Source organism: Protopterus annectens, chromosome 10.part0, assembly GCF_019279795.1.
Source record: "Protopterus annectens isolate FY-2018-M chromosome 10.part0, PAN1.0, whole genome shotgun sequence".
NCBI classification, from domain to species: domain Eukaryota; kingdom Metazoa; phylum Chordata; order Ceratodontiformes; family Protopteridae; genus Protopterus; species Protopterus annectens.
In genome coordinates, this window is record NC_056744.1 from 1,761,307,380 (window position 1) to 1,761,323,673 (window position 16,294).

At 37.8% G+C, this 16,294-nt stretch overlaps 1 protein-coding gene across 2 annotated transcripts in view; it reads right to left on the bottom strand.

The window, feature by feature from the left end:
• LOC122813992 overlaps positions 1–16,294 on the bottom strand; it is a 155,825-nt gene that overhangs the window by 30,165 nt on the left and 109,366 nt on the right. For both annotated transcript variants that reach the window (XM_044086567.1, XM_044086566.1), the window contains exon 3: positions 13,983–14,306. In XM_044086567.1, the coding sequence (XP_043942502.1) occupies positions 13,983–14,306 (324 nt within the window). The remainder of the gene's footprint in view (positions 1–13,982; positions 14,307–16,294) is intronic.

The following is a 16,294-nucleotide window of genomic DNA, read 5'->3' on the forward strand; positions in this document are numbered from 1 at the left end:
ACTTTTACAGTTTTTGGTGCTGAAACCCGTGAGGAAGCGAAGCAGAAAGTGCAGAGGTTGGACAGTTGAAGTAAAGTTGAAAAATTGCAGAAAGGCCTTAGCTATTAAAAGTCAGCAGGTGAAGGAAGAAGAAAAAGAATTCAAAAGGTTGGATCAGTTTTCCTCCATGGAGTGAAGGAAGAACAAAAAGAATCCAAAAGGTTGGATCTATTTTCCTCTGTGGAGTTTCATCCACAGGAAAAGGAAGGTGGAAAAAAAAGGCTGCACAGCTAACTCTCAAGAGGGATTTCCACACTGCGGAAATAGGGTGAGACTCTAGTCTTTCTGTTGTTTGTAGAATGCACTAAAGCTTTGTTCTCCTATAGTTACATGTGTAATCTGTAATTTATGAGGCATGCAGTTAAAGGAATTTGCATGGTAATAAGATTTTTAAATGTGGTAGGGCTAAGGCATCACAGATGTTATTGTAACCAGAAACTATTAGATCTGAGAAACTGAATTTTAAAAGTAACAGTATTAGAGACAAATCAGGATTTTATACCAGAAAAAGTAGCTGTAACCAGATCTAGAAACAGATATTTATTAAGATTTACTAAACCATATCAAGAAAAAAAGTCTCAAGAGAAATCTGAAAGTGTTACTGAGGAAAGGTCTCAAGAAAAATCTATCAGTTTTGTTTAATTCTCTGAAGCAATAGAGATATCAGATTCTAAAAAGAACACATCAGAGACAGCTAAGACATCAAGGTTAATTTTATCTCCTAATTTTCCCAGATTTGAAGAAGTTATAAACCAAGCAAATATTGAAAGCAGTGAGAATTTACAAACAGGAGATCCACAGTTTTTTTTAGATATTATTCATGACTGGGTCAGTCAGAAGCAACAAAAGTTAAGGGAAAAAGAGATACCTGAAGGGTGGAAAAAGAGAAGTCCTATTTATAAACTGCCTTCTTTGATTTATGAATTTACAGAGTAGGGAAAACCAAATCAAAATAAAATATATTTTATTAAGAAAACATTTATTCAAGTTCTTTTACAACAGGTTTTTTGTGTACATTAGAACAACACAAAACTATAGAAGAAGCTTTGTCAAAAAGATGTTCACATTTACAGGAGAGCCTAGAAGAATCAGACATACAGGTAAAAGAGACAGCAGATGAACTAAAAGCTTTATGTAAAGAAATTAAAGAAAGACGGACATTTAGCCAAGGATTGCTGGTCACGAGGTGGGAGTCGAGCTGGACAAGGACATAATCATAACAGAAAACAGGAAGAAAAAGAAAAAATAAATAGGGATGGAGTTCCTCAAGCTCTTCTGGAAATATTGGAAAATCTTGAAAAGAAGATGGCAAATCTTTTCTTATCCAGTTAGGAATTTGGGGTCTCCGTGGCCACCCTAAAAAACGGCTCTGATGGGAGGCCACGTGCTCAAATTTGGGTAAGAGGCCACTTAGATATGTATTTAATAGATACAGAAACTGCAGTTAGCATTACAACAATAACATTCCCAGGAACAAGAACTATAAACTTGCAAGAGTTGGGAGAAAAATCTATCAAGTTCAGGTAAGTCTCCCTGTAGAAACCAAGATAGGGGAAGACACCTTCCAGCATGTATGGGCATCAGGTCCTCATCTACAAAACATCATTGAAAATGATATCTTAAAACAAAGAGGTTACATTATAGATTTGTGTAACAGAGAACTGATTAAGGGGCCATTGAATGAAATATTAATCATATCTGAAGCATTATACAAATACAGTGTCAAAGACCCAGGACAGTATGATTTAGTTGAGTTATTAAAAACACCAAAGCAAGAGTTGGCTCAGCTAATTTATTGCTATCAGAATATTTTTGCCAAACATAGGAATGATTGTGGACAAGTCCCTGACTTTATTCTTAAAGCAAAAGGCAGTCCCAGTAAACCTATAAATCAATATCCAGTAAAGAAAGAGGCAGAGCAGGCAATACTAAAAACTGTGAAAGCTATGCAAGCTCAAGGGGTAGTGAGAAAAGTTCATTCAACAGCTAATAGTCCATATTGGCCTGTTCAGAAGCCAGATGGAAGCTATCATCTTACTGTTGATTACAGAGAACTTAATAAGGTGATACCTCATTCTTTGCCAATAGTAGGAAGCATGCCCGATCTTATTGCTCAGATTCAGGAAAAAATGAAAATTTTCTCCACATTACATGTGAGTGATGGTTTCTGGAGTATTACTGTAGATAAAGACTCACAATGGAAACTTGATTTTACTGTAAAGGCCAACAATATACTTGCACAAGAATGCCTCATGGCTTTCATAATGCTCCAACAGTTTTATCTCGTGTAATGCAGGAAATACTAAAACCACTAGAATGTAGACCTTCTATTGTTCAATATGTGGATGACATACATGTAGAAACAGAAACTGAAAAGCAGCACTTAAATGCATTGACAGAAATTTTCCAAGCAATAAGACAATCAGGATTAAAACTGAACCCTAAAAAGAGTCAGTTTATGAAATATTCTGTCACGGTATCACCAGGACAAAGAAGCATTAGTGAAGACAAAAAGCAACTTATCAGACAGTTACCAGTGCCAGTTACTTTCACAGGGTTAAGGCAAGCCATAGGAATCTTTAGATTCTCAAAGGAATGGATACCAGATTACACAGGAAAAGCAAAACCCTTGAGTAACATGCTTAAAGGAAAGAAAAAGGGAGATGAACTTCTCAACTGGAATGATGAGTCACTAGCAGCTTTCTCTAAGGTCAAGGAAGAACTCATTTCTGCCCCTGCTTTGGGTGTTGCAGAAAGGGATAAAGAGTTCAACATACAGTTTGGACACAATGGTCTAACTATGATGGCCATAGTGTTACAAAAAAGAGGCTGTCAGTATCAGGTTTTGGATTATTATTCATGAGCTATGAGTCCAGTTGAGAAAGGAATGAGAGAATGTGAAAAGCAAGCCATCATAGCAGAATGGTGCACTGAAGTAACATGCCATATGATTCAGGGCTCTCCACTTGTGCTACAGACCAAACATACTCCAGTGAAATACATGTTAGAAGGAAATCCAAAGGGCATGAATAATGCATGACTTGGTACAATCACTGCAAGTCTTGCAAGTCAGGAAGGAGGAATCAGAGTAGAAATCCCTCAAATTAAGTTTTTATCAAAACTGTTTAATTATCAAGGAGAATCTCATGAATGTCCTAAGTTGGAAAATGGGGAGAAATACTATTGAAGGTGCACCAAAAAAAAAAAAAATATATATATATATATATATATATATATATATATATATATATATATATATATATATATATATATATATATATATATATACACACACATAGATCCAAATTCCGGAGCTCTGAAGCTTTTGTGACAGAATGGGTAATATACAATGCAGAGACCAAAGAACACAAGAAGGGTGGTCTCCCAGGGGGATGCTCAGCACAAAGAGCCGAATTAGAAGCAGTTAAACAAGCCTTGTTATTGCTCAAACCTGTAAACATTTATACAGACAGCGAATAAGTAGTCTGTGTCTTAACATCATCTCTTCCCATTTGGGCAAGGAGAGGTTTGATTACAGCTGATGGTAAAACAATCAGTCATCAGGAAGTGTTGATAGAAATTTGGAGTTTGATAAAAGATGGCAATCCTTCTACAGTGACCATAAAGGAGGTCAAAGCTCACACAAAAAATGAGGTACACAGTCAGGCTAATAAAATAGTAGATCAGCTAGCAACTCCAAAGAAATGTATCCAATACAAAATGTTCCTCAGTACTGGTACGGGAAGCAAACGACATGGAAGAAAAACAAATAAGGGAAATGGTACAAAATATTTTAAATGTGCCAAATACAAATGGACTTACCTCTAAATCCTTTACCTTTACATTGTACAGCTTACGTTTGTAGAGATCAGGGTACAGAGTATGAACATAGAATGGAAAGTGAGGTAGGTAAAATTACTCAAATCCAGTGTGATGAGATCATCATAACATCTACTGTATGTGGATTAACACTGACAAGAACAGATGAAATGAAGCTGTTATGGGGTCCTGAATTTAAACAAGGTGCTCATATGACCTTAGATGCAAAAACAAACACAGATAATCAGCAGTTAGGAAGCTTAGTAAAAATTCTAAGAGAACAGCCAGACATCATTAAGAAAAAGAAAATAGAAGAATGTGAAATAATTTAACAAAATGAATGGAAATGGGTTAGATTTCCAGAACCTTGGTCAGCACCAGGAGAATTCAAAAAAGGTCCTTTATACAGGGTAAAAACAATTGAGCCTGAAAAAGGAAAACTGTTGTTAACTTGTTATCATAATTTCCTAGGTCATCCAGGAAGGGAAAGACTGCAACAAATTGTTAGTTCCAGATTTAAATGGGAAGGAATGACAACAGACATCCAAAATCATGTAGACAGATGTGTCACATGTGCCATGCACAATGTGGGAAAACGAAATAGGAGAAAACAATATAGACTCCCACAAGCAATGGAACCCTTGGAAAGGATACAAATGGATTTTGTAGGACCTCTTCCAACAGCACCAGGAGGGTTTTGTTTCTTACTTACTTTGATAGATGAATATACTGGATGGGTGGAAGCTCATCCAACAAAAAAGGAAGATGCAAACTCAGTAGTTAGAATAATAAGTGAAAGGATCATTCCAACATGGGGAGTGCCCCGAGAAATACATAGTGATCAAGAGACTCACTTTACTGGAATAGTGACGAAACAAATGTGTAAAACTTGGGGAATCAAGCAAAGGGTTCATACTCCTTACCATCCTCAGAGTTCTGGAAAAGTCAAAAGAGCTAATAGAACTCTGAAGGAAGGATTAAAGAAAATGATTTCTGAGTACGGGAATCATTGGGTAAAACATTTACCCAACATTTTGATTAAGATGCGAAATTCTCCTCAGGGATGTGGGGTAACTCCACATGAACTAATGCCTGGTCGACCTATGAATCTACAAGCAAGAGAAATCCCTTATGGGATACCATTAGAAAAAACAAAATTGTGGGACCAGCTCCAAGACCAAATCAGTTGGGCAAAAGGGACAGTCTGGGAAGCTGGACAAGCCCATAATCTAGAACTGAGTAAACAAAATGAGATTTGGGAATCGAGGGAGGTACAATTGGAACAAGGAGATCTTGTAATGTCCGTCAGTTTGGAAACACAAGTAAATGGGATTCAAAATGGATAGGACCCTACATTGTTACCAAAGTGGGGTTAGTGGCTGTACAAATCAGCCACCAAAAAATGGTTGGATTTGTAAAGATCATGTTAAAAGATTAAATAGAGGGGAGAAAACTGAATAACTTATAAATGTAATAACTGATATAAAGGGACATAACATCAGATGCAACTAAGAACACGATTCTTTTCTCTTCTAGCAAATATCAAACCATGAAAATCCTGATATTAATCGTGATCCTGACAAATTTTTACTCCTCAATACAAGGAAAGGTGGACTTCAATACCCTTACCAAATCACTGCAAATGTACTCAGACACTTTGAATGCTAAACAATGCTGGATATGTGCTTTGATACCACAAGATGCAAACAGTAGGAATTCCATTGCGATCTATTCCATCTACCCTTCTGGAAATGTTGAATCTCACAAACCAAGACTGTGTTCCAAGGAATGACTCTGTCCCAAGGAAACACCCTTTCTTGAGGCTTGTTCATACAAATGTAACTGCTGATGTTTGTTCATGAAGAGAAGGAACAAGTAATCACCCATTTATTGGGAAAAATTCTTGTATTGTTTTTGCTATCCAAAATGCCAGTGAGCAATGTTTTGAACATTTTTAACTTGCTGGACATTTATAAAAGCTAAAACTAAACACTGAGTTACATGAATGGTTCCAATTCGAACAGGCATATATTACATATCTGATGATAAAGCCTACAAATGGCTTCCTGAGAACTGGACTGGATTGTGTTATTTGGGACACGTAATTTTATCCATTAGACTTACTACAACATTACCTACCTGACTCTAATATTAAAAATGTTAGATTAAAAAGATATATTGACATAGTAAAAAATGAATGTATGAAATAATGTCCTTGCAGAAGCATCAATATTTCCATTCTATGGAGAAGGAAAAGTTATTTGGGAAATTAAAAAACTAGCAGGTGTATTAGAAGAATTAAGTTACCATAGAAATGACTGCCATAAAAAATTATGGTCTTACAGAACCACATGGCATTAAAATTTGTGCATTGATAGGAAAGGAATATTGTATTTATATTTCTGATAATGATCCTAAAATCAGGAGTCACCTCAAGCTAGTTGAGGAAGTTTCTCAAAGAGCACACATAGAAAAAGAAACATGGTTCTCTTGGCTGAGTGGTTCTATCAGTAGCTGCGGAGGAAAACTAATACAGCTTATACTGGTCATAGTTGACATTTTAAGATGTATAAGCCTAGTAATTGTTGTCATCAAGTGTGGAATCGAATGTGTAAGATGGCAAGCAGTGCAGGTTTTGACAGTGGACCAAATGCATCAGGTTCAAGACGTACGATTTATGAAGTACTCTGAACCAATGAAGCTTGATAATATGCACTAAACGAAATCAACAAACATGAGTTCTCATGTCTGTTCAGGGGGAACTGTTATAGCATTGGGATCTCAAGCAATGCTGGGACACCAGCTTACAGAAATCTTCACTGAACAGCATGCGTGAACAATCTTTTATGTGAATGCCAGTGACATAAATGAATGCAAAGCTGCATGGAAATAAATACAAAGACCAGCTAAAAGAGCATCAGACAAGATAAGATAGTGCTTATGAATAATTTCTCTCTTTATCAAGGCATAATTATTAATATAAATAAATATTTATATTGAAAATAATTCCTCTAATAATCAAATGTCAGACAACAGATGCAAACTAGCTATAAGACTTCACAGTGTTTTTTAGAATTGTTAGCTCAGCTACTTGTTAGGAAAAAATAGAATGGAAAGGTCACAGCAGCCTGAAACAAGGGTCACACACTGACACACACTGATGTATTGTAACATCAGGAGTGACTCTTCTATTAGAAGTTGTAAAAAAAAATGTATTAATCAGTACTTTTCTATTTCTATCAAAACATTCCTAAATTATATGTATAAAGAATGCAAATAATGTAAAATACATGATTTGTAAAATGTACATATATGCCATAAACATCAAAGAATCAGGAAATGTATATTATTCTATTTCATACATTATCTATAGAATGAATGACAGGAGCAGATGTTGTGCCTTGCATATACATGCTGCAAAGCTGCAGATTTTATATGAAGTTTTTATTAAGCTTTTGTATTGTACTACTGTGTAAGTTGCAAACATTCATTAATTCTGAATTATTCAACAGTAGCAATAATGTAAACTGTAGCTGTAACAATAATAAATAGTCCTTCTCATGAGAAATGTTATAATAAAACAATTAAGCAGTAAGAACATATGATGACAAAGCAAGCTGAAGCAAGAAATGATTACTCTGTACTTGTTACAAAAAAGGAAAACTTTTAAAACAACTTTTTAAATAATTGCATGACCAACTTATGACACATTGCATGACCAACTTAGGACACAATGTATATCTAAAGAGGCAGGACTGCATTTGTCAAGAACTGTATAAAAGTCCTGTACTCATTGGTGTATTTTGTCAGTCAGATACATGATCAGTTAGTCAGTCAGCCAAATTAGCTAGTCAAGGAATAATAAAAACTGTACTGACCCTGGGATGCCTTGCTTTGCTGATCATTTATTTTTCTTGTTCTTCTAACTGCCTGTATTTTTCCTTATAGGTGCAGTGCTTGTAGATACCTTTACACATGGTAACACTACTGACACTCAGATTCACAATGGCAGCCATCAAATTAGTCAGATGTGAATTCTAGGATAGTAACATGAGTAAAGCATTGCTTAGGCAAATGGGCACACAGCATAATGATAAATGGAGTTCACTCAGCTAACAGTGTGATTACCAGTCATGTCATGTAGGGGTCAGTACCGGCTCTGGTCCTTTGTCGCATGTTTTAGTGACATTCCTGTAACTCTTTAACCACAAAAGTGTGTTTGTACTGATAAGACAAAGACAGGCCACAATAGTCTGCAACAGAATTGATATACAAGGAAGATTCCTATCACGTAGTTGAACTTTTACAAGTTCAAACCTCATATGGTCAAGACCATAAGTTCGAATTTGTAAAAGTTCAAGCGTTTGAATGGAAATCTCCATGATGGATGTTTCCATTTTGTTCAATGGGTGCAATCTCAGAATTGGTATATTTAAGTAGCAGGGGGTGTGGGGGTGCAGGGGGGCTTGCCTCCCTGCTTAAAACAGTTTATTTTGTTTTCCATTGTTTTTTTTTATACATAGTCAAAGTTTTGTAATTTTGAACATAATGGCTTGAACATTACGTGTTAAAAGTTATAAGACTTTGACTATGTGATATAGACTCCACAAGGAAGTGGAGAAAGGATAAGAACAAACAGGAAAGACTGTAGGAGTCCTCCAAAAATATGTTAACTTAAGTGACTGTAAAATGCAAAAATGATGCATCTATAAGTTCATATGTTCATAGTAGGTTACTAGGCTAATGGCTGTTGGGCCTTTACAAGCCTAGCCACATTATACCTGTGTTCCCTTTTTGACCATGACTATATTTGCAGCTTGAGTCTATCATCAGCACCGACTACCCCTGTCCATGAGGGACATAGGTTCCACCCCTGAAGTAAATTTACAGTCTTCCATCCAATTGTCTATGTTGCACTTAAATAGGGTCATTGAGGAGCTCTGCTTTATATGAAGTGGGAATTTGTTCCAGAGAAGTGGCAATCTCTGGAAGACAAATCTGTCTATCAAAATGTCCTGTTAATGTCGCAGGTAGGTTAGGATTCCTGGAGCAAGTGAATCTTGTCCCATTTGACTTGCTAATGAGCAACATTTCCATTAGAAGAGGGTCAAAGACTGATCTGTAGACCAGGCACAAGTCACCTCTCAGCAGCCTGTATGATGCAGAGTACAGTGATAGGGTGTTTATTCTGTGCACATAGGTCATGTTTGGAATCCCAGAATTTTCCAGAAAACAATAACCCAGGAAAAGAGTACAACATGCCACAACAGTAATAAAGGTATAAGGGATTCTCCAGAGTGTCATACCATATGACTTAAAAGTGAACAACCAAAACAAAAAAGTAACAGGAAAATTAGGTAAGATACTGTGATATTGAAGAAGAGGTTTCACCACTAGAAAAAAAATGTCCATTTTTAACTAGATTCATTCACCCAGTTTGCAGTCATCTGCAAACTTTGTTAGCCAGAGTCCCTTAGTGTTGGCCTGTACTTCAGCGAAGTAGATGCCAAACAAGAGCGGTCCCAGGACTGAACCCTGAGGTACTCCACTTGTCACTTGTCTGGAGCTGGATTTGGAGTCGGCTAATTCTCACCAACATGGGTGACTGCTGCACCACTCCCTGGTGAGATCAGATCATCAGCCTGTGTCATTCAAAGTTTCTGTCCCACCCCCCTCCACCATAACCAGGCTAAAAAACTTCTCAAAAACTGACTACAACCTTCTAAGAGAGAGTATCAGTAACTTCACACCACCGCCCCCTCAGAGGATGCAGACAACTACGCTGAACAGTATGCCAATGCAGTATACAAGCACCTGTACAACTGCATGGACTCAGCCATACCCAACAGAACTAAAACCTGCTCCTCAAGGAAACACAAACCTATGTGGTGGGCGTCGTCTATCAACAGGCTTTACAACAAAAGGAAGAAACTGTTGTCCAACGGTAAAAAGGAACAAATTCCAAACTGGAAAAACTCCCTCCTTAGCCTCAAAAGCAAATTAGATCACTAGTGAAAACCTCCAAAGCCAATTATGAGTTGAAACTAGCCTCCGAAACAAACGGAAACCACAAGTCCTTCTTCAGTTACATTAGAAACCTCCATGGCAAAGCCCAAGTTTGTTCCGAACTACTACTTAATGGTACCACTTACACTGATCCTGCTGACTTAGCTAACCTGCTAGCTGATAGGTTCAGTGCAAACTTCACCCTTATTGCCCCCCAATGGCCCAGTCAACAACCCTGATACTTATCCCACACCTCACATCTCCATAGAGCAAGTGTTAAGGGCTCTATCCAAGGCAAAGAACACAGCTTCCATGGCACCTGATAGTATCCAAGGCTGTATTCTGCACCATCTCCAGCAAGAATATCATCATCATTGAACACCCTATTCAACCACAGCCTAATTACAGCTTCATTCCAGCAAAGTGGAGACCTGCCATTGTTATCCCCTTGCACAAAGATGGGGCCACTACTGACCCTGAAAACTATCACCCCATTAGCTTGACAAGTCTGATCTGTAAAGCCATGGAGTGTATTATTATGGATCTCATAAATAAGATCATAGGCAATCTCCAAGCACTTGACCCCACCCAGTTTGGATTCATCAGGGGCAGATCTTACCTATTGAACCTAATTGACTTCTTTGAGACTGTCACCAAGGCCCTGGATGAGGGAAAGTCAGTACATACAGCTTACCTTGACCTGGCCAAGGCCTTTGACACAATCCCCCACTCAGGCATTATCGAAAAGCTAACACAACTTGGTCCCTATCTCAACAGACGGGTGGCCAACTGGCTCACAGATAGGACCCACAAGGTCAAAATAGGTGCCACCACCTCCGACAGCAAACCTGTCACTAGTGGTGTCCCCTGGGATCTGTCCTCAGACCCATACTGTTTGGCATCTGCTTCTCAGAGGTCCAGGCAAAGACAAAGGGCCTGTGGCTGACCAAGTTTGTGGATGACTGTAAGTTGGGTGTTGTCATTGTCTCCCCAATGATGTTAACATACTGCAAGAAGGTCTCAGAGCTACAAATAACTGGTGCCAAAGTCATGGCCTTAAGTTAAATGCAAAAAAAAAGTATCATCATACCATTCAGAAAAAATACAGCCCCTAGTGATTACCACATCAATGGCAAACTCCTAAGTGCCCAATCTGTGGTGAGAGACCTGGGTACTCAGGCTGATAACAATTTCATATTCAACCTTCATGTAGCGGCAGTGGTCAGAAAAGCCTTTTACTTGGTTCATCTCATAAGTAAAGAAATTGCATCCAGAAAAAAGGAGGTTATTACCTCTCTGTATTCCTCCCTCATTAGACCTATAATTGAGTACAATGTCCCGTTTGGTATGTACCTCTCCAAACACCTGCACCAACTGGAAAGGCCAAAGAAGTACCTCACAAAGAGAATCCATGGCCTCCAACACCTGTCCTATGCAGACAGGCTCAAATCACTATCACTCTACTCAGTATCATACAGATTGCTCAGAGGTGATCTGTATCTCATCTACAAGGCATTATCAGACCCTTCCCTACTAGAGATGCTCCATATCCTTAAGTCTAACTCCTCGTGCATTACCCACTCAAAAGGCCTATATCTAATATGCAACATCAACAAAACCTGCTGGAGAGACAGGTTTATCTCCCAGAAGCTGCCCTGTCTCTGGAATAGACTTCCCGTACATGTCAAACAGAGTACCTCACTGACTCTCTTCAAGCGCAACCTTGATGAGTGGATGGGAAACCACAAATTTGTCCCAGGGGTTACACCTTTTTACCTCATTGACAGGAGTGACAGGTGCTGACTGAGGTTTCTTTTTTTGGAAATAAACTCTTGGCTAAGCTTGTAAGGGCCCCAGGGCCATTAACCTAGTAACCTCCTATGATCCTATGATTACAACTCAAATCAAATAAAAAAAAAAAACAGACACATAAACATATCACAAAGTGCATTCCCTGCTACAGACTTCTGCTGTGCTTTATTCTTCAAAGCTGTCCCCACTTCTTCAATCCAAAAAAATCTTCCACAAACTAAAACTAACTACACTCACTACAGACAACCTCCCTACCAAATGTATTAGAAGTATACAACACTTCACTTTACTCTAATTATGTGTCTAAATTGTGGAACAAATTTTTCCTTCTGTACTTAAACTTAACATCAATCTTAAACTCTTTAAAAATCCCCTGAACTTTCTTTTTTTCCTTAAGACTCCTGGATCTGGAAATGCACCCCCCCCCCGATTAACTTCTCCCTTCTTTCTTCTGCCACGTATACATTTAAACCTTCTGTTTATGCCTCCCTGTGACTTGACACATAACCAGAACTGCTCATAACAACCCCCTGACCAGACTTTGTTTATAAAACACCACCTGTTTAATCAATGATTCATAAAATGTCTGTTTACTTTACACTATATACCTTTGTGATGTTGTTTACACTTTAAACTGCATCCTTGTGAAGATAGTCACATTATTGTATTACTTACCCTGTATTATTTACAAATATTAACTTCTTTTATGTGCATTGTATGTTAGAACTGTTATTGTTTATATTCTTGACTGAATGTAACTGCAGCACTGTATTTTTAGAGCATTTTCTTCCCGGCCCCAGCTGAAAATGTGTTCTGTCCAAACAGACTCTCCTAGTCAACAAATGCAGAGAAATAAAGACATTTAGGGTAGACTGTGGCATATTCAGATAAACTGCAACAGTAATTTTCAGACAAGCTTCAGTGCGTTCCAGAGTCACACCATTACACACTCCATGCCATCTAAAGGAAATGGTTTTCCTTGGCATTGCAGTATACCCACATAGACCAAATGCAGGAACATGCATTGACATGCCAACAAATGCACCCAGATTAGCTGCAATAAAAGTGACTTTTTGTGACGCGCGCACACACACACACACACACACACACACACACACACACACACACACACACACACACACACACACACACAATAATGACATACACCAAAACCACCCCCTGCCAATGACTTCGAATTACACTGCAGCATAAATTTCAAATGAGCTATAAACGGCGGTTTTCAGTGATACCTGAGCACAAACAGCTAAACTAGATACATTCAGAGAATTTTCAGTTACTCTACCCTAAATATTTCAGACAAACTGGCAGTGATTTTCTGTGGCAAAACATGTTAACCAGCATTCTAGTGACAAACCAGTACACGTTACAAACTATGCAAAATGACAGTGCTTTCATGGACACTCCAGCACACCCACAAGCCAGACTAACTATTGCAACTTTCATTGAAACACACATGCATTAGGACCCACTGCAGTGTCTTTCAGTGATACTCCAGCACAACCCAGACCAGTTAAAGTCTGTGTCGTTCAATGACCTCCAACCCGCACCCCATCTGACTTTATGATGACACACCCCTACACCAACTGCAAACAGCAACTTCAGTGACACTTAGCAATACCCAGAGACCAGCTACAGTAACACTCCAGAACTCACTTCACCCACTTACAGCAGTCATTTTCCATTATATTATTACACTTCATGCTATGATCCATGTCTTTTATTGAGGTACCAGCATACACCCCTGGGACTAGGTAAATAATGCATGATCCAGTTTTAATTCATATTGCTTCTTTACAAATCTCATGCCCCACCTCCTTACTCTAGCCACACCCTTCATTCAGCATCCAGTCTCTTTTTTCCCATAACCCACTTATCTGTGCTGGTTACAATATCCAGACCCCACCTCCTTACCCTAGCCACACCCTTCATTAAGTATCCAGTCTCTTCTTTTCCCATAACACACTTATCTGTGCTGGTTACATTATCCAGAACATGCAAGTTTATGGTATCTACTTCTGTTATCATATTGTCATTTATAGTTTTCAGGGGATTACAATGGTTAAAAAGCACAGCATTTTCTAAACACAAAATACACATTTTAATTAAAGATAAACAACAAGTAGGCACATGGAAAGCTGTCAAAACTATTTCTATTAGTGTTTACTTGTCAGTGCTAATAAATAAGACCATTCAAGACAGATTAGCTTATAAGAAAGCTGAGACAACAGTCCTACTATGCACTGAAGTTGCTTTTTTTAATTCAGACTATTTTGGACATATATTACCTGTAACTTCCAAGTCTATGAATTCCTCTTTTATGTCTGGTGTGTACCAAACACGACACATATACTTTCCCTTCTCATCATTTTTGACATCAGGAAGTATCAGTGACACATCACCTTTCCCTACAGCAGAAAGTCTTGCTCCTTTGCGAGTTGGTCTCTCTATTCTGCTGAAACTAAGAACTTCTCTTTCATTAAGAAGCCATTGCACATAAAGATGATCCAAGTCGATATGTTCTCCAGTTGTGAAGGTACAATTCAGCACAGCACGGCTGCGCTTATTAACTTGAACTATGGATGATGCTACATATACCTGGAGTTCTTTTTCTGTTAAAATGGAAATAAGAAATAGGAGGCAAAATTATTCATTTTTGACCACCTTGGATGTTACATGTCAATGTCATGTTGCTTATTCTAAGTTTAAAAAACATGCCCCCTCCTGTGTATAATCTACCCCTGAAACCCAGTATATATAAATACCAGTGCTCCCAGTATATATAAATACCAGTGCTGTCTGACCTACTTTACCTAAAGGCAAGGAAAAAACATGAAGCACTATGCATAGATTTGAAACACAATATAAGTAAACATGGACAGTATTATATTTTATGGTAACCCTTAAGGCTTCTGTTTCATTGTTGAAGGGTCCTGGTTCCAGTCCTGATTTCTGGTCATTGTCTGTGCAGGGTTGTTTACCCTGCTTCTGTGTGATTTTTGTTAGAGTGCTCTAGCTTCCTCATATCTACAAATAAAATGCTGGTTGGTCAGCTACTTGAAAAAAAACATGTATAGTAAATTTCTCTTTGCCCTTTCAGCTTTTTTGGGGAGGAGGGTTGTATGAAGCATCAGTTGACTTATCTGTTTAATGAATGAATAAATAAAATAAATATCAAGTTCATCTTTTGGGAACTGCACTGCAGCCCAAAGAAAACTGACAAGCAGTGGTCTGAAATATTTCAAGTTCACCTCATATCTTGAGAATCTGAGATGGATGCATTAAATATAATAATAAAGTCATTAGCAAAGCCAGGAGCAGTACTACAGACACAAATTTAAATAGTGTCTAACACATTTATTCTTCTTATAATTTCCTGATAATTCTATTATTTCTCCACTAGCTTGTCAAAGATATAAAAGTGAGCACGATGCAGTTGGGAAAAGTAGTGAATGAGTACCAAAGCAATCTGTCTCTGATGTGATACTTTATTCTCGGAGTGAAACTTTCCTTGACATCATTGAGAGGGGTACTCCATTCAAGATATTGAAAAGGAGTAGCACATCCCTATCACATTAAGAAGAATAGAACAACTGGGAATTTCCACATCGGATTCCATTCAACATGACGCCCAAATAGCATCTTCAGTTAACAGCTCCTCAAAAAAGGGACTACTGTCTGGAAGTTTGTCTTATTGCAACATCATCCTATACATCAAGCGGCCAATTATATAAAGAGATTTAAACTTTAAAAGTTAGTGGATTCAAATATATCCTCATTAATGAGTTCACCTAAATCTACTCATTCTTCAGGAGAAATGTCATTTAAAAAAAGATCTACAAAAACTTAGGACTTCTCTGAAGGAGTTCACACTTAAAATTGATCAGTCTCATGATAAAATGGACCTTAAACAAAATAATTGTGCTAAACAAATTCATCTTCTTAGAGCACTACAGAAACAAGGAAAACAGATTCAAGACACGGAAGCTGCTTCAAATGAAATGGATTGATAGTTAAAAGAAAATGAAGTTCAAACTGAATATTTATTGGAACAAAACACATGGATCATTAATAAAATTGAAGACCTGGAGAACAAAGAGGGAAGGAACAATATAAGAATCTTTGGTGTTACTGAAAAGTTAGAAGGATCTGATATGGTGTCTTTCCTAAATCAAGTATTGAATTTACAAGAAGGGCTTTCTTTTGACATCGAGAGAGCTCATAGGTCTATAGGAAAATTGGCTCCTGTTGACATATCTACTCCCCCTAGATGCATTATTGTGAAATGTCTCTCATACCTGGACTAAGGATTGGTATTATAATCTGCTTGGACTAAAGGTCCCATCAAAGTGGACCAAAACAAAATAAGATTTGATAATGACATTGCAACTAAAACATTAGAAAGAAGAAGAAAAAAAAACAATAAGAATTGTCAACTCTTTAGAAGAAGCCACATCCTCCAGCAAAATTAACAATCTTATCTCCATCACCAAGAAAATGGACTGGTCCTATCAGTCATTGAAAAGATCCTCCAGGAAAAATGACTGGTCTGAAGTTACTCATAAAAAATAAAACCCCTTGCATTTCATAAAAATAGCAA